The sequence below is a fragment of the Vidua macroura genome, chromosome 4 (genome assembly GCF_024509145.1).
Source record: "Vidua macroura isolate BioBank_ID:100142 chromosome 4, ASM2450914v1, whole genome shotgun sequence".
NCBI lineage: Eukaryota > Metazoa > Chordata > Aves > Passeriformes > Viduidae > Vidua > Vidua macroura.
This window is the reverse complement of record NC_071574.1, coordinates 42,132,410-42,150,680: the sequence shown is the minus strand read 5'-3', so window position 1 is coordinate 42,150,680 and position 18,271 is coordinate 42,132,410. Positions and strand designations below refer to the sequence as shown.

The window sequence follows — 18,271 nt, the reverse complement described above, 5'->3', positions numbered from 1 at the left end:
AACTGCTGGGAGATCTTGACATCAGGTAAGGAACCAAAGGGCAGGCGACAAGAAAGAAACAACCCGAGATGACAGAAAACTGACCCTTGGAAACCGGTTTAAGGGTTCGCTGTTTGAAGCTACTTAGCATTATTTGTGAGGAGGGCAGAATTAATTTATCCGAAATGAAAAGACCTGGAGTTAAATTCTACATATTAACGCACAGAGCATTTATCAAGGGATTCATGGGGACGACCTTTGGACCTCAGCATGCCGATGTGCCTGAGGAAGTGCGAGGGCCGATGTGGACGAGCCTGGCCTGGAAGGAGCAGTAACGCGAGGCAGCCGGGCCAGCGGGATTGCGGAGCGTCTCCCGATGGATTTGTAGAAATGACGAGGAAATACTACCACCGTTTGGCAGCAGGCCGCTGATCCCAGACACACTGGGTTGAGCTCAGTCATGGCTGCCCACGGAGAGAACGCTCAGACCCGCGCACTCCCCGCAGCGTGCCGGCAGCCGACAGGCACGGCAGCACCGCAGGGCAGGGCAGGGCAGGTGCGGGATTCTGGGGGAAATCCCGCGGCAGCGCGGCCCCTCCCGCCCCGCCGGACGGGAAGCTCTCGGGCCCGGACCCCCGGCCGGGAGAGGCGGGGCGCGGGCAGCAGCGCGCGTGCGCCGCCAGGATGCGGCCGGGCCCGGCCCCCGCGGCGGCGCTGACGGACGGGGTGAGCCCGCCCCGCCCCGCCCCGGCCCCCTCTCGCCATCCCCGGGGAATGGATGGATGGGTGCAAGACTAGGTAGGTAGGTATGTGGGTGGGTGTCCTTCCTCAGCGGGAAGGGGAGCGCCCCCGCCCGGGACGAGCTAGCGGCGGAGCCGGGCCGGGCGGGGCAGGGCGGGCTGCTGTCCCCGCTGCAGGCTGGGTGCTCGGCCGTCGCGTTTGGGCCTCCAGCCCCAGGGGCACCTCGGGGGGAGGTGCGGAGACCCCTCGATCCCCTTTCTGCAAGGCCCAGGTTGTGTCACACAGGGGGCAGTTGCGCCTCCCGCACTGACGCCTTCCTATAGCCCCTGCCATTCTCCATCGCCCTTGGAGACTCAGCTTGCCTGGCTTTAGTCACGGATTTTTTGGAAGAGGTCATCATAATGATGCAAGGCTCTTCTCGGTGGTGCCAAGCAATAGGACAAGAGGCCTCGGGCAGAACCCGATGCCCAGGAAGTTTCACCTGAACACGAGAAAGAGCTTCTTTACTGTGCAGTGACAGCACTGGAACATATTGTCCAGAGGGAGTGTGGAGTCTCCCTCAGTGGAGATACTCAGGAACTGTCTGGACACGATCCTGTGCAATGTGTTCTAGGATAACCCTGCTTGAGCAAGGAGGTTGGACCACATTGCCCTAACACCAAGGTTGTGGTTTTGATCCCCGTTATGGGCCATTCACTTAAGCGTTGCACTCATTGTCCTTGTGGCTCCCTTCCAACTCAGACGGTTCTGTAATTCTGTGACCCGCTGCGGTCCTTTCCAGCTTCACCCATGCTGTGATGTCCATGATGAGCCACTATCAAAAGTGGCTCCTTTTGCAGAGCTTTTCTTTTTATTCATGAACCTTATTCTTGCATAGTAATAATTCAAATAAAAAACGTTTACATAAACCCAGGCAAACATTTTTTCACATTCTGGTTGGCACTTTTGTGGGTCCCACACTCCAAGACCCTATTAATGCAGATAACTGTGTTGTCTAAAATTATGCTTCAGGAACCAAACTGTTTCTTGGCACTCCAGAATCACTGAAACATGAAAATCCTTCACCAGCAGATAAATTGTAGTAGATTATTATATTTTAACTGTCATGCTTATTTTGCTCATTTCTCTTAAGAATGCATTTAATGGAAAGAAAATTATTCCTATGTTGTGGGTTTTTTATTTCATGAGTAGCAATGGCATTGCACGTGGAAGTGTCTCATTCTTTGTAAGCAAACAGTTGTGCAGTAAGTCTTTCCAAAGGGTCCTAGTATAATTATTTTTATAGGTGCTTGGTAGGGCTTTTTTTGAGCAGTTTAAGCTTTTTTTTTTCTGTGGAATGTTGCAGTGAGCAGTACCTACACTCATCTGTCATCTTTTGTTCCTCTCTGTACTGCCACATCTGTTTTTGTCTGGCACACTGAACTTGACTGGGGATTGATCTGTCTGGAAAAGTCCTCTCTAAATAGAAGGGTGTTTTTCCATCTGCATGAGCTCTCTGGTGAAGTTCGTGTTAAAATGTCTGCAGTGAGTAGTTAGGAGGACGCAGAGCAGGGACTTGGAAGGGAGAAGAAACAGCTGGCTGGTCTCTGTGGTGGCATAAGCCGCTCTCCCTGTCAGATGTGAAACTCAGCCTTAGTTCTAGAGGTTGTGTATGTCACACACATACCCCCACCCTTTGCTTTTTCTCATTTCCCTGAAACTGTGTATTCCAAATAAAGAAATGCATACTTACAGATGTGTCTAATTACCTTTCTGCTCAGTTCTGTCCTTGCTTTACTTGAGCTGGAAGAATGTATATTTTATATATATATATGAATGTATGGGAAACATGACATTTGGATTGAAACAATGAGATTTTACCTAAAGTATTTCTAGATGGTATAAGTATAGAATTATGGCTTTTTTTGTCAAGGTAGGAAATGCATTTCCAGGTGTAATTGAGGTGCTGGTTGCAGCAACTGTGTACTGCTGTACCACTCACACTTCCCTGTTTATTCACTGGCCTTGTGTAACCCGAGCAGCTGCAGTATTTGCTGGTGTTTTTGCACACTGTGGTATAACAGCAGTCAGTTGTGGCTTGAGAGAGGGCATGTTGAAATGGCTGTTCATTTTTGTTGCTTCTTTTTTCTCCTTAGATAATTCTAGAAGCTATGGATATACTCTTCAGAATAAGAGGAGGCTTGGATCTTGCATTTCAGCTTGCAACTACTGATGGTGTGTCTATAAGACTAATTGATTTCTTAATACTTATATTAACTTTTAGTAAGAAACTATTTATTATATTTATTTTCTTGGCATTTTACCAGGTGTTAAGTGCTTCTTCACAAACTTGTAAATATTATTCTTTACCTCCATAAATTTTCTGACACTCTTTTTCCATCCTATGTTTTTGTTTTAATTAGAAATAAACTTTACATGGACATTTTAAACTAATTTTATTTGCATATACTTCTTACTTGTGGATATGTTATTGGGATCACTTTTCAGCTTGAAGCTGAAGTTGACTCCAAAATTCTAAGCAAACGGAGAATAACTTTAAGGCAATGAATTTTGTTATAATTGGACTGTATTATTAGTACAATTTTGAGACTTTGGTCCAGTCTTTCCAGAGAAATAGAGAAGGGGAACAGGCACTCAACTGAATTTACGGAGGATTAGCTACTGCAATTCCCTGTGATAGCAAGGGACTAGTCCATAAAGCATTAAGGGACTGCTGTAGTCCCCCATTGTTACATTAAGTGACATTCTCCTCAGAAGGCCTGCTCAGGGCTCTCAGGGGCCATTGAGGTGTCATAAGGCAGGATGGAAAAGGAGGCTGTTTTTAGCTCATCTCTTGGTCATTCTGCATTTTAAAGGGATCTGGCTCTAGCAGAAGCACTGAATTCCATCTAGTGAACCTTGATAAGGAACTTGGGCTTATTTGAATTCGTGATGTGGAGCAGAAGTGTTGAATAGATCGACCTAATCCAAAACAGCATTTTGTGAGTTGCATTCTCAGAGAAGGGTTATTTATTTGACTTTGTCTATGGTGTAGTGAATTGTAACCACGGTGAAGCAGAGTGGTGGTTGAATTGTACAAGTGCATGGCACAAGTAAATATGGCACACTGTTCCATTTGAAGGGCAGTAAGCTTTTTCTTTTGGAGCAATTTTCCTATGACTTTTCTAATAATGTAATTTTTACAGATTTCTAGTACAAAAGTTATCTAATAGTGACCAAATTTAAGTTAATACATCAGAGACATGCATAGTCTTTGATAGCTTGTTAGTTCTGTATTCAAAGTAATGTTTTTTAACCCTTAAAGTAAGCAAAAAAATATGGCTAATGTGCCAGTTACTCTGTCATATCCAACAGTGTCATATCCATTATTGGTTCAGGTTGCAAGGTGTGGGTAAAACACCTTACAAGCTCTGAAAGGCAACTGTGCATACCAGCAATAAAGTTTCAGGCAAACCAGACTGTGGCTTGCAGGTTTATGTTGGCCAAAATTTGGTCCTCAGCTGGAATGTAGGCCCTGCTTTTACAAAGATTTAGTCTGGTTTTGGTTTGTATTTATGAACAGTAATATGAGGTCAGAAACATGCGAGTGATTCAGATTGAGTATTTTCAGGATTTTTTCAAAAGCCTAAATATACATAAAAGTTGTACATTGAAGTTTGTTTGCAGCCGTAGGCTTGGTTAAGACTTATTAGATGTGGTAAGTAGTAGAATATTCTTCTGTATGTTTGACAGCATCTGAGAGAAACAGTACACCTTTGTTCAGGGAGCTGAGGGTGAATGTTTGAGACAGATCTGCTAAGTGAAATCTTACCTCAGTTTTGTTTACCCAGTCATTTTTCTGATCATAACAGCACTTGCATTTTTATTCCAAGTCAAAAAATGTTATTAAATTTGTGCCCAACAGCTACAAAAAATGGTGAGGGAATTTTCTAAGCTAATTATATCCTTACTGTGTTTCAGAGGCATCAACAAAAAAGGCATTAGGATATGTTTTCAGTGATCTTGAAAACAAACTGTCCTCAGAGGTTCTTGTATTCAGAATTTGCCACAGTTCAGTGTATGTGTGGCCTAACAATGGTATGACCACAGTTCCAGAGCTGACTGATGAGTCTGCATGTAAGGAGATAAGACGATTTATACAGTAAGTATATTTAAAAACTGGGGGGGATGGTTAACAGATTAATTTCATCTTACAGAAATTTCTCTTTCTGTTGATAATTCAGATTTGATCAAGATGATGAGACCAAACGAAAGCTTGGCAAAAAAAAGGATAAAAAGTTACAGGATATGGTACGTTCCTAATCTATAAGAAAAATTATAATTTAAAAATTTTTAGACTTGCCCTCCCTAGGCTTTTCTGTACACACTTAGGCATTTACATGACTTTAAAGAATGCTTTTAAAGTCATTGAGACTCAACATAAATGAAGAAATCCACCTATGGTAGATCAGCACATAGAAGTTTGTCTTTAACATTATCGGCTTTTTTCTAACCCAAGTATTTCATTACTGAGTTTGATACCAAATACCTGCAATCTCACTTTTGCCTTCTTGGTTCATGTGTAGTTGGAGATGTAATATTGGTGTCTTTATTCTCTGCAGCAGCAGATAATCAATGTAGACCTCATGTTGGAAATGACGTCTTCATTAGCTGCTATGGCTCCAGTCATTGAAAGGGAAAAGAAAGAACACCACTACATAAATATGACATTACCAGTTGATGTTGTTGTATCTGTTTCTCCAGAAGAACCATGGGGAAAGTAAGTGTTATCCTGGACTTGCAATTTTTCAGCTTCATTTCTACTTTTTCTTGAAATAATGAAGTAAAACGATATCATTCACCAGTTTAATGAAAAGCATGTAGTATTTTTGTGATGTAATTTTAACTGTGTAAATAATAAAAGCTCATGTAGACAGCTGTTAACTTCAGTAATCTTGAGACATGATCCTTTTTCTGTCTATAAAAAATTCAGTTTATCAATGTCTGACAGATTTGATAACTCATAACCATTGCTTAGCAAAGAATTGAGAAAGTCAGGAAAATGTTCTAGAAATTTTTGTATATGAAGTATATAAAAGTGAGAGTTGGGGTGTATTTGATGAGTCTTTGTAATCTCAGCCCTACATTTGGGGGTGCAGCTGGGTAGGTACAGATGGAAAACATTTGAGTCTGCCTATGTATTTTTTCCTTGCATTTTTTCCATAGGATTTGACTCTGAACGACACTAAATGGAGTGGATAAAATGCAAAAAAAGAAAACATTTAGTCATGTATTTAATTTTCATTTTGGCAAATGCTCATACTGATTGTGTTTCTGATATGAGAGCAAGGTAGCCACATTTGGGAGGATTGAATCACTAGGGACTCGTTTCTGTGTGCAGACAAGCTTTGAGTAAGGGACAGTTGGGCTGTGCCTTTTCCTGTGGGAGCAGAAGCATTGTAGTGCAGTCATCTGACCAGGTCAGACATGCATTTAGGTATTGTATAACGCACAGCTGTGAGAAAAAATGATTCACAATCACTGCTCTACTTTTGAAATATTCTCCCTTGTACTTTGCAGGGTACAAAATCTCCTAGTGAAAGCAATTCATGGGCAATTAACTGACATGGAAAGATGCATCATGAAATATGTGAAAGGAACATCAATTGTGGTACCAGAACAATTTCATTTCATGTTACCAGGAAAAAATCAACTTGTAACAGTCTCATATCCTACGGGTATTTCAGATGATCAGTTGGAAAGTTACAGAAAGGTAAGGCTAACAAACAGTAACAGGACCAGATCTTTTATTTTTAATTACTGTAATTGAAGCAGTATTAAGGCTTTCTATTTAGTCAGTGTAGAACAAATACTAGCAGATGCTGCTGTATTTTAGATTCATTTTTATTATAACCAAAGCAGTATACTGAATGTGGAAACTTGATTTATTAGAAGTTATTTTGTAGAATGTGCCAGATCTCATTTTTGTGAGGGAATAACAGAAACTTTAAAAGTACATAAAATTTGGTTGATAAATATTTTCTCTAAATTATACTTCCAGTACAGTATTCTTTGAATTTCTCCTTTTTTTTATTCTTCTATGGTAGAACATCAGTTTACTTTTGGTGTCTTACTACATTCAGCTTTTAACACATGTCCTGAAAGGGTTAGTATTGGGGGTTTTGTTTGGTTTGGTTTCTTTCTTGGGGTTTAGTGGTGTTGTGAGGTTTTTTTCTGTTTGGAGGAGGCTGCTTTTTGTAGCTCACAGTTCACCAGGCTTAGCTAGTTTTCGGCTTGTTTTTGCCTTTGGGTTGGTACATCTAGAAAAAAGAATATGGATGAGGTGGAAGAATGTTGAGATATGGCAGTCGTTTCAAATTGAGACTGGTATCAGTCTCGGTCACACAATTTCAGGTACTGAGAGCAGGGAAAGAATATTCTGCAGCTTAGAGGTGGAGAAGCTGAGGGGACTTTTTCTGTGTGACGCATTACTGGGTATATAAAACCCAGTCTAGCCTTGTGTTTGCAGAGGCCTCAGGCACTGGTGGCACTGCCTGTGTTTCCTACTCTCTGTCTGCTGTTCGCTCTAACCCACTGATAGGAAGTGTTACTGCAGCTCCTGTAGCTGGGTTCAGTGCTGGGTCATCTGCCTGAAATGTATTACCTGTGTTATACACATTATCCTACATGATCTCATCATGCCTTTCACTCTTAAGCTCTGTGAAATAAGACAATTTATCTCTTTAAATGTGGCTGCTGTGTGGCAAACAGAGCTTAAGAGATTTTAAATAGACTGAATCTGATTGAACCGTAAGCCAAATATCTTTACTTTGTCTCAGTATGTGTTATTTGTATGCTGCAATATCAGTTAAGATTATAATTTGGTGTGTGTATCTACATTACTGTGTAGATAAAACTGTAATCCTCTTCTATTATAGTGTATTTTATCATGCTTTCATAACAAACTTGTTACTCCTGGTATTTTCAGTGGGGCCCCAGCAGCAGGTGTTATGTAACAAGACTGCATAAAGTAGTGGGCCCTTTAGATGGCAGGTAAGCCTGCATGAGCTTCCCTGGAGAGATAAGGTCTGGTAGTAAACATACCTGCTGAATGTTTGATTAAGCCTATTTTAATAATTTGCTAAACTATGCTATTAAAATTATATTTTTATTGCTGCTTACAATGTGGTCTTTCTTTTAATCCAAAATTTGAATTGTGTTTCTTATTTTTATTTGAACTTGCATGTAGGAATTGCATGGGTTATACAATCTGCCTTGTGACAGACCGTATTTCAAGAGAGCAAATGCTTATCATTTTCCAGATGAACCATATAAAGATGGATATCTCAGAAATCCACATTTACATCTTAGTTCACCTGGCATGGAGTCTGGTATGGTAAGTTTAAATTGAAACATTTTGCAGAAAGTACCTTTTTATTTTAATTGAGATTTTTTTTTTTTGAAAGAATTAATTAGATAATCAATGATGTGCAGATGAGAAAGTGAAATAATTAGCTTGATCTTTTAAGCAAAAGGGCTCCTCTGCACAAAATGGCATTGCTTTAATTTGTTGTATTTGTCCCAAAGAAATTGGATTTTCTTGGGAAAAAAAATGTCAATGTTTTTAGCATGTATTCTAAAAAGTTTCTCAGAACCAGGACAAGAAACTAAAACTATGAACAGAGTTTAGGAGACAAAATGAGGTGGAGTTAATCATGTGTGAATAATGACCCTTTGAATCTTCCAAAGATTTGCAGTCCCCAACTGAAACTTTACAGTGCAAGTGCCAGGTGATATGACTTCTGGGAAAACTGATGCATGTGTGACCAGATGTCTGTGTGTTCTCCCCTCCTGTGCAGGTTTATTTAGTACAAGGTGTATACAGTTACCACCACTATATGCAGGACCGCATCAATGACAGTGGCTGGGGCTGTGCCTATCGGTCTTTGCAGACAATCTGCTCTTGGTTCAAGCACCAAGGCTACATGGATAGACCTATACCAACACACAAGGAAATTCAACAGGTACAGAACATTGAAGGAGTTTATTTTATGCATATTTGTCTAGAAAGGTTTGTGTAGGTTATTTTTAAAATATCAAATTCGTACATTTAGAAGATATTTTTTGTCCCTTAAATTGGACTAGTGTTTCTAAAATGTTTGTGTTGGGTGACATTATCCATACAAATAAGATACATTAAAATAATCTTTTAAATGTTTCCTTGGATTAATGTTCTATTAGGAGCTGTGATATGACATTTTCAGTGGTTTTGTCAAATGAAAAGAACAAAGAACCCAATGTGTCATGCTAAAATCAGTTTTAAAACTGGCTGTCTTATTCAGTGACAGCTGGATTAGTTCCCAGATGCTACACAGGAATTTACTGACAACTTCTGCAACTTTCCCTTTGACAGTAGTACACTTTTCCTGATTTTTGAACTCTCTTTCACTTCTTTCTCTATTTCGAATTTAAATGCATACCTGAATATGTTCATTTTTGTTAACAGTACTGAATTAAAACTGTAGGCTTGTAGCTAATACCCATACTTGGGTATGCCTGTCAAGGAATACTGCAGTTACCTTCTGTCTTCTAAATATAATTCTTCATGTTACAGTTATTTACTGAACATTTTTAGTAAAGTTTAATTCATTCCATGAAAAAACATTTATTATATGTAGCAGGGATTTGAACACTAAAGATAAAACCACATTTCCTGAACATTTCTCAATCCACACCTGAATGCTATTGAAATCTGTGCATGCCTGTATCATATTTAAGCATCTAAAAGAGGGCAGTAGCCCTCAGAAAACCTTTGGGCTTTGTGTCCTGAGCAGAAAAGGTCTCTCTCCAGTGCTGAATGTAACATATAAACCTCAGAATGAGGAAGAGTTTAAAATAAACCATAACCTTTGACATGGATCAGTAGCCTCTTCTAGAGCACTATTTTATGGATCCTTTCCTGAGTGCTTTGAATAGAAATCCAAGCTTTCCAGTCTGTGAAGTGGCTTCTGCAGTGTACAAATGATGCACTCTATTATTAAAGAGCTCAGTGGTCCCCCTCCCAGCCTGTGGACCTGGGATTGTAGTCTCTGCTCATGGACACAGTTCTGCATTACTGCTCAAAGGGACATTTCCAAAACAGAACTGCAGTGAACGAATTCAGCATTCACTGGTCTGCTTTTAAACAGCTAGGTTCAAAACACATGCCTATATGTGCTATATGTGCTAAAGTAACTTTGTTCACACAACATGGTGGAATTCCCTACTATATGTTGTTGATATTTGGGTTTCTTCCTCATTATGATGTTGGGAAGGCACTGGTTGATGCTGGAGACAAGCCTGCAGCATTTGTTGGGTCACGGCAATGGATTGGTTCGATTGAGGTACAGCTTGTTTTGAATCAGCTTTTTGGAATAACATCCAAAATATTATTTGTCAGGTAAGAATCACTACCTGTTTAGTAGCTTGGTAATTGCTAAAAAGACTGAATGCCTTAAAATGCAAATCATGATCACAGTACATGGGAGAAGAGATATAATTAAATAAGAGGTATAATTAATCCTCTGTTCCTAACTTTAGTTGTGCTAAGTGCTTACAGGTGAAGGTGGTGTTAAATTTCTTGGGAGCTTGGGGTTCCAGTTTCCATTTGCTGTAAATTGCTTAATAATATGCAAATTGCCTGGTTTTATAAAGCTATGGTCAAATGCTTCCACAAGAAATGTGGCTCCCATTGAGTTTGCTTAATCTATAAATTGCTTTATGATATGCAAACTGATACGGAATTCAGCCTATTCCTTTGCACCACAATTTTTGATGCAGGCACACAGTCTGATGTCCAGACAGAATGAATGTACTCTGACAAATAGATTATTACTGCAGCCGCAGACCTAACTTGTGAGTTTAGGATTGAGGAAAGTTGTTGAAAAGTCTGGAAAATAATGTTCCCCTTTTTGCATTTGTGTGACAAATAAAGCAAGGAATTTGTTTCCATTCTGACAACTTGATGCTCTCATACACAATGAAGGACCCTATCAGGATATTTGGGACAAGAAGGATAGTCTTTAGCATTTATCAGAAGAAAAATGACCATATTTTTTATCATTTAGGAAACACTAAGCAGACTAATAAAACCCTGAACATTTAATAAATACAATCGTGAAATTAAGAACATACACTATGTATGAAAATACAAACCAAAATACTTTTCATGTGTTATGTTTTTTTGGAGTAAATTCACACTGTAGATATTCTAAAAGAGCATAATGATGAGGATCCTTAATGGTAGGAAAATAGTTCAGGTCTTCAATATTTTAATCTATTTTTTGTTCCAGAGCTTGTACTTGCAGATGATCCACCTATTATTTATAGCAACTATGACAGGCCCTGCCAGTAGGAAGATTTTTATTCCTGCATTTGAGAATATAGAATACACTCCTTTCTGAACTGGGTAGAATTGCTCATAGTGCTGCTACAAGGGAGCACCAGTTTTTCTCAGTGTTACAAAAAAAACATCACTACCATACCGGGAAGAAGAAACAATCATGCAGCTTTTTCAGCTGGTCACTGGTAGTGGAAAACATTTTTGTCTTGGGCTTATTTCCAGCTAGCATCTCTAATTCTTTATGGAAATAAGACTTCACAGCTGCACCAGCAACACCAGTACTGGATCCTTTATAATAAATGCACCATTTCCCAGTTTTGTATTCTGTCTGCATTTAATCCATTCTCTCTACTTGGGAATTAGGCACACAGACTTTCACTGGGTTTTACAAAGATTAGCCACTATTAAAGAAATAGAAAGACAAGATACTAAAAAATGTCTGTATTAATTTCCTTGCCTAGCAAATAGACCTTGTGTTAAAAAATGTTTTTCAGATTTTCTCAGGCAGTTTACACAGGAATAATCCAAGTGACTTTCTAATCGGTTATCTATGCAGTGAACAAGTATCATGGATAATTAGAGAAGTAAGCCTAGTGAGAATGACAAATCTCTTGTTGTTTTTCTTACCTAGCCAGGGTTCTGAACTAGCATTGCAGGGAAGAGAGCTTGCTAATCATTTCAAGACTGAGGGAACTCCGATTATGATTGGTAAGTGCTTGAATATTGAAGAATGCTAATGAAAGTGTATGGCCTCCCTGTGCTGAATTTCATTTCAATTAGAACCCATTCAATTTACTGTAAATGAGTTAATCAAAACTATAGATTAATTAAAAATTACGGTTTTCCCAAGGTAGCCTCGAAAATGCTACAGTTTAGTCTGGTTGGTATCTTTTTATTTAGTATTTCTTTCAAGCTTAGTATTAAACATAGTAACAAAAGTCAGTCTAAAGGGTGTTTTATAAATTCCTATTAAGTCAGAACTTGGGCTGACTTCCATTCTCTACAGGAGCAGAAGTTCAGAGAGTTCCCCAAAACTTCCCCTCAGAGAAGAATACTGTTTATCTGGCTTGGAAGAGAAGGGTATTATCCAAATTTGCTTTAAGTCCAGTTTTAATAATCTGAAATATTGGTACGATAAGAAGTGCCATTTGTAAAAATACTGTGATATTAATTGAACTATTTTTTCCATGCTATGTTCCATGTTACAAATCAGTAATATTGATATTATTTTCAACTTTAAAAACATTAATTAAAGCAATTTTTCAGTCTGTATTTGTCATTCCATAATGCAGTGTAACTTTCTCAAAACAGAGGTGCCAGAAGTCCAGACTTTGGTGTGGTGATGGTTTAGATTAGATATTAGGAAGAAATGTTTCCCTTTGAGACACCAGAATTGCTGCCCAGAGAAGCTGTGGATGCCCCAAGACCAGCGGGATGGCCCAAGGCTCAAGGCCAGGTTCAATGGAGCTTTGAGCACCTGGTCTAGTGGGAGGTGACCTGCCCATGGCAGGGGGATTGGAACTAGGTGATACTTAAAGTCCCTTACAACCCAAACCATGCTATGATTCTGTTAAATATTATTGGCCTTTTGGCAGCCTTTTTGTCTGAATTTCAAGAATGTAGAATCCTATATTGAAAAATCTTAGTCTGTAACTTACCCTTCCCTCTAATGCTCTCTTGTAGGTTGGTTTAATTCTTCTTGTCATTGGAGGGCTGGAGATGGGCTTTTGAGGGTGGGGTTTGGGGATTGTTTTTGCTTGTATTCTTCCAGGGATTTTGCAGTCCCTATGTGCTGTGTGGAGTTATTACTACAGTATCACGGGGAAGTAAAGTATGGCATGTTATCTGAAAGAAACATACAAGAGTTGACCTGTGCCTATCTCATCAAAATATCCCCTTTTCCTGTTTGCAGGCTGGGGAAAAGGAAATCAGAATTTACTATTCTGCCCCTAATATTCATTGATGTAACATAGTAGAAAACAGTAGATAAACCTCATCCAGGAATTCTGATTCCTCTTCTAATTTTAGTCCTTTTACAACCATGAAATTTTGTAGATTTCTTTCATACAATTAGGTTTCTTTAAAGAAAAAGTGTAAAATGGATGTTTGAAATATTTCTTGACATCATCTGGTAGAAGTGCTGAGGATTTAACCTGCCTTGCTGACTTGGAAAAAATTTGGAAAATACATTCTCCACTTACTTTAGTTACTACAACTAAACTTTCTTATATGTATTAAAGAGACATTGTTTAATAATGTGAAGAATCTTATGTTAGACACTTTCAGAATCATCTTGATACAAGCTAATCCATTAATAGAAGGTGTTGATGTACTTTTATTTAACCCTTGCACATTAAATCAATCCCAATGAAAAAAAAATCAGCTATCTATGTTTCTCCTATTTTAGGTGGAGGTGTTTTGGCTCACACGATATTAGGAGTGGCTTGGAATGAGACTACAGGGTACATTAAATACTTGATTCTAGACCCACATTACACTGGAGGAGAAGATCTACATGTTATTTTGGAGAAGGTGAGGCTTAATGCACGTATACACTCACACATTTATGTATATACATGTATTTTGGCATTAACCAAATAATGTCCAGCCAAATACAATGTGGCCATTTTATGGTTTCTCCATTCCTTATGGAAGAAGCACTGACCCCAGTTCATCTGCTTACTGCAATATGCCAAGTATTGTCAGTTTCTGCAACTTAGTGTCTTTGGAGGTATATCCGATCAGAAACTACATCAAGTTATTATACTATAGAGCAATGTTCTTTAATTTATATGAATTCACCCATCTCCCCTTTTACCTAGGAGTTTATACAATGTGCTTTGTATTTTGAATAAAACAGAAAATTCTGTTTAGGCTGTACAATGTTCTAAATGAAACAGAGAAGATAATTTATTTTAAATTTTAAAAATACTTTTAAAAATCCAACACTAACCATTCTCAGATCAGGCTTTTAGCAATGATCAGAGGGCAGGTACTGAATTGTTTTGAAAATGTGGAAAAACTACAAAGTGCTCAGAGGTATGTAATGTCATTTCCACATTTAAAGCCACTAAAAGGGATGACACAGCACATTACAAACCAGCAAATACAGTGTCAGAAATGTAAACTCTTAAAACAGCTGAATCACCCTGTAAGTGCTAGGTAATCAATGTCTTCTCTGTTTTTATATTAAGTTGCAAATAGTAACTTTTATTTCTAATCTTTGATACCTTTGTGTAGGCCCAACAAAAAACAACCAAACAGACAAAAAACCAAACCAACAAATAAATCCAAACAAACAAAAACCCAACAAACAAAAAAAAAAGGAGCTGTTTAAGAAACATTTTACTGGCCTATAATGATCAAAGCTTGAAATGAACACAGGAAGAAACAATTTCCAAAGAATTTGTAGAACCAAAGGCTGTTACAGCTACTAGCTGTAAGAATGGTTCAGTGGTCCAGGAGGATAAAATAAATGCAGAACCCACTTTACTCATCAATAGTGTCTAGGGAGGAACTACGGGAAACTGTGAGAATGATGGCATTTCAGAATAACATCAGCTTCTCTGGAGCAGCAGAAGGTAGTGGGGAGGTGGGGACAGGGACAAGATGATACTTTCTAAGAATTAAGCTGGGGAAGGAGGAAGGGGGAGTGAGTCTTTTTGTAATGTGGTTTCCATTAATGTTTTTCCAGGCATGTAGAGAACTTTCTGAAAATTGTCATTGCATTCTATAGACATTTGAAAATAATTCATACAGCTTAGATTAGTATGATTAGTAAAATAAGAATAGACTCAATAGTAGTAGACAGGAAAAACAGAATTCAAAGTAAGATTTAAAAGCTATCTTGCTTTTCCTTGGACAGGGCTGGTGTGGATGGAAGGGCCCGGAGTTTTGGAACAAGGACGCCTATTATAATCTGTGCCTACCTCAACGACCAAAGGCTATTTAAATTCACTCTTACGCTGAACGCGCTGAGACAGAATAGTAGCTGATCTAGATAAAACTGTCCTGTTATTTATCAAAATAATGCTTTAAGTCAATCAAAACCCAGTTGAAATAGAAATTTTGGCTGAATTAATTAAATTAAGAAACTATTTTTTTTAATGAAACCTCTAGAAACAAGTTACCTGCTTTGAACTGTATTCCTTACAAATGCATTTATTAGGCAACAAATACTCTGTACTTTTCCATAGCATCATTTTAGGTATATATAGTATTTCCTCTTCTGCTAGAATCTTTTTAGATTAAATGCCAAATCTGTTTGTTTTATGGAATTCTTTCATGAAAAAAAGATAAAATGTCCTCTGTGTTTCAAGTTCCACTTAGCCAGCTGTCTTGTCCATTATGAATCTGTTCAAAGGCCTTGTTTGTTGCTGGTGTTCTTGATGACACACTTTAGGAGTGGGAAAAGAATGGCTATATTTACTGAATTTTATTAGTTTTGCTGTCATATTTACACAGAAAAAGCAAGATAATTAATTTTCCTATGCTCATTTATTTATAGCTGAATGAATACAAGTATTCCAGGGGAGGAAAAAACCTCACAAAATTCTTCTGTAAGAAGTAACAATAAACAAGCTTTCCTCCTTCTCGGAAGGAGACAATGTCCCAGCACACACATCTGACTTCTCAGTGTATCATCCAGTCATGGTTCTTCAGACCTCAGATTCCCCTTATTTCATGTTGGTATTACAAGCTGTTTCTTTTGGCAACTAGGAGACAAGATCTGTCATAGAAACAAAGTAAGTCTGTAGCTACTCCATCAGTACATCAGTAAGAGTACCCACAATTTTCATTTTTTCTGTGTTGAAGTAGCCTCGTAAGTGGCATTCCACATGTACTCTCCATTTCAAAGAAGACCCTAACCGTAAGTACCTATGCAAGTTCATCCTTACTAGGAGGCTTCTAAATCTAACTGCTCTAACACACATTTGTTTTACTTAGATGCTAAAAATATTTTTTAAAATATTCTGAATTGTATTAAACCAACACTATTACACACCATCTGATCTTCTCCTCTTCCTGTTTACGGATCTGCTGGTTTCACTTTCTTGTTTCTGTGCAGTTGGATCCTCTCTCTGCAAGCCATGTCTGTCACTTAGCAAGGATCCAGACTGTCCTTTCAGTTTCATTGTCTGAGTGTGCTGAATTGTCCTGAGGAACTTGGCACATTCCAGAAAGCCATAATCCAGTGCAAGGTCTGCTGCTGTCTGTCCACTGTTGTTGCATAAGCTGAAATACAGAATTAACAATAACCGATTAAACTGGAATAATGAGCAAGCAATGATTAAGTGGTAATTTAGGCAGGTGTATAAAAATAAGTACTGAGAGTCAATACCAAGGTTTGTCAAGGATAGTATAGGGCTCATACAGGGGGTTGGTATTAAATACGAAAAGGAATAGTTATTTTAAAATAAATTTGTCATCAGACTATTAGTGGCTTTAGTATATCAGAAAGGCAAGAAGAAGGTGAGATTATGATCAGGAATATTCTCTCAGCAGTTATCACAGAGGTATATAGCTAAACAACAGCATGTGAGCATGTGGTCAGTGCTCCTTTGGTGTTTATGTCAGTTTTTAATACTCCTATGGCTATAGTCATGCTATATTTACAGCCTTAGCATGTGTGTTCTGAGCAAGTTAAATGTACTCTCTAAAATGCACATCCTTTGATGCTCTTATTGAAGTTACTAAATGTTGCTCAACTTACTCAATTTTAGCATCACCAGCAACAAGGAGAGCAAGACATTCCAAACTCCCAACTTTTGCTGCTTTATGTATCGGGGCTTCTCCAAGGCAATCCTAAAAACACAATTTATATATAACAGTCATTTGCAAGAAGAGGAGTAGGATAAAGCTGTCTTGTTCTCCAGAATGACTGTTTATATACACCAGTCTGTTGTGAGCTCAGAGAGAGATGAAAGGAATATAGCTAGTAAAGTGTACTTGGTAACGACCATTAAATGTCTAATGTATTCATCACCACAAAGCAGAAGTGCTGTCTCCTGTAGTACTCATTGTTTAACCTTTGCCTTCTAAAAGATAACTTACAAAGAATACTCTCTGCACAGATTAACAGCATCTCTTAGCACCATTCAGGGATTGCTGTTACCAATAGCTTGCTACCAGCTCAGAGGTATAAGGAATTAAACTAAGCAACTCCAGTAAGAATCCTTACATTTACTTAAGTAGGGTCAAACTTTTGAAGGAAAAATAAATAGTTGTGTAAAAGAATTAAGTTGTTTGGACATCTGCATGCAGCACTCTTAAGTGTGAAAATTAAATTATACATTGCAAGTGAAGTTGCTAATGCAGTATAGACAGGATTTCTGGTTCATGCTAGAAGTTACTCTAGAATAAGCAACCCTAGATATCTCATGCAATACAACTGAGTATAAAAAACCCCTCTCTTAGATAAAAAGTGTGTCAATAATAGTAAGTGGATTTACTGGCATGCCAGATTAGAAGTGGAAGGAATAAAATGTATGTGGTTTATACCTGTTGGTTCAAATTTGCTCCTGTCTGCAGTTGCCAAAGTAGGAAAAAAGCTTCACCACCACAAGCAGCTAAGTGAGCTGGAGACTGACCAGAGGCATCTGCAGGTGCGTTCACACCGCTTCCTGTCTCAAACAGGTTGCTGAAACTACCGAACTGAAACGAGATACCAAAAGAAAAAAGAAGAAATGTTACTGGCAGTGTAAGACACGGCAGGTCTCAGAATACTGCATCACAGCAAAAAGCATTCCCCTTGCAAATCATTGGACCTTCATGTTCCTTGAAGTTGCCTTTTAAGTATTTTCTTTTTTAAAGAACAGTGCAAGAAAGACTGTTTTAGTTTTTAATCCCTTAACCAGAAACACCGATCGACAGTGGCAGTGCCCCAACATTAACCCCGCAGCTCAAGGCAAACACCGCCTCATTCACTTCCGTAGCTGGGCTCTCGGTAAGACAGAACCACAGACAGACCCTCGCAAACCTCACCTCTGAACTGCAGTCCAGCATCAGCATCGCTTCCCCTTGTTGGGCGCGGGGCTGTCGGGGCTGTCAGGGCTGCGGGACCGAGGCGCGGGTCCCTGGCCGCTGTGAGCGCCGAGCCCGCAGCCCCGCCCCGCTGGCCGCCCGCCGCACGTAGGCAGCGGCAGCCGCCGCCCAATGACCGCCCCGGAGGCTCCGCGGGGCCGCGGCCGG

At 39.1% G+C, this 18,271-nt stretch overlaps 2 protein-coding genes across 4 annotated transcripts; one reads left to right on the top strand and one right to left on the bottom strand.

Annotated features, from left to right (window-relative positions):
- Nucleotides 1-671: 671 nt before the first annotated feature.
- On the top strand, nt 672-15,408 carry UFSP2 (UFM1 specific peptidase 2). 3 transcript variants are annotated; one of them, XM_053975002.1, is made up of 12 exons: nt 672-777; nt 2,856-2,934; nt 4,681-4,861; nt 4,944-5,010; nt 5,325-5,479; nt 6,280-6,472; nt 7,949-8,095; nt 8,559-8,723; nt 10,014-10,138; nt 11,712-11,788; nt 13,488-13,612; nt 14,946-15,408. In XM_053975002.1, exons 2-12 carry the CDS (start codon nt 2,871-2,873, stop codon nt 15,030-15,032), a joined length of 1,386 nt encoding a protein of 461 aa, XP_053830977.1. In that variant the 5' UTR covers nt 672-777; nt 2,856-2,870; the 3' UTR covers nt 15,033-15,408. The 3 variants fall into 3 exon arrangements, with proteins under 3 accessions (XP_053830977.1, XP_053830975.1, XP_053830976.1); XM_053975000.1 differs by having other exon boundaries at nt 5,322-5,479; XM_053975001.1 differs by having other exon boundaries at nt 672-781; nt 5,322-5,479.
- Nucleotides 15,409-15,558: 150 nt separating this feature from the next.
- On the bottom strand, nt 15,559-18,258 carry ANKRD37 (ankyrin repeat domain 37). The gene is made up of 5 exons (XM_053975006.1): nt 18,065-18,258; nt 17,582-17,734; nt 16,794-16,885; nt 16,086-16,315; nt 15,559-15,809 (listed from the first exon to the last, which is right to left on the bottom strand). The coding sequence occupies exons 1-5, from the start codon at nt 18,089-18,091 to the stop codon at nt 15,796-15,798; spliced, it is 516 nt and encodes a 171-aa protein (XP_053830981.1). The 5' UTR covers nt 18,092-18,258; the 3' UTR covers nt 15,559-15,795.
- Nucleotides 18,259-18,271: the final 13 nt, after the last annotated feature.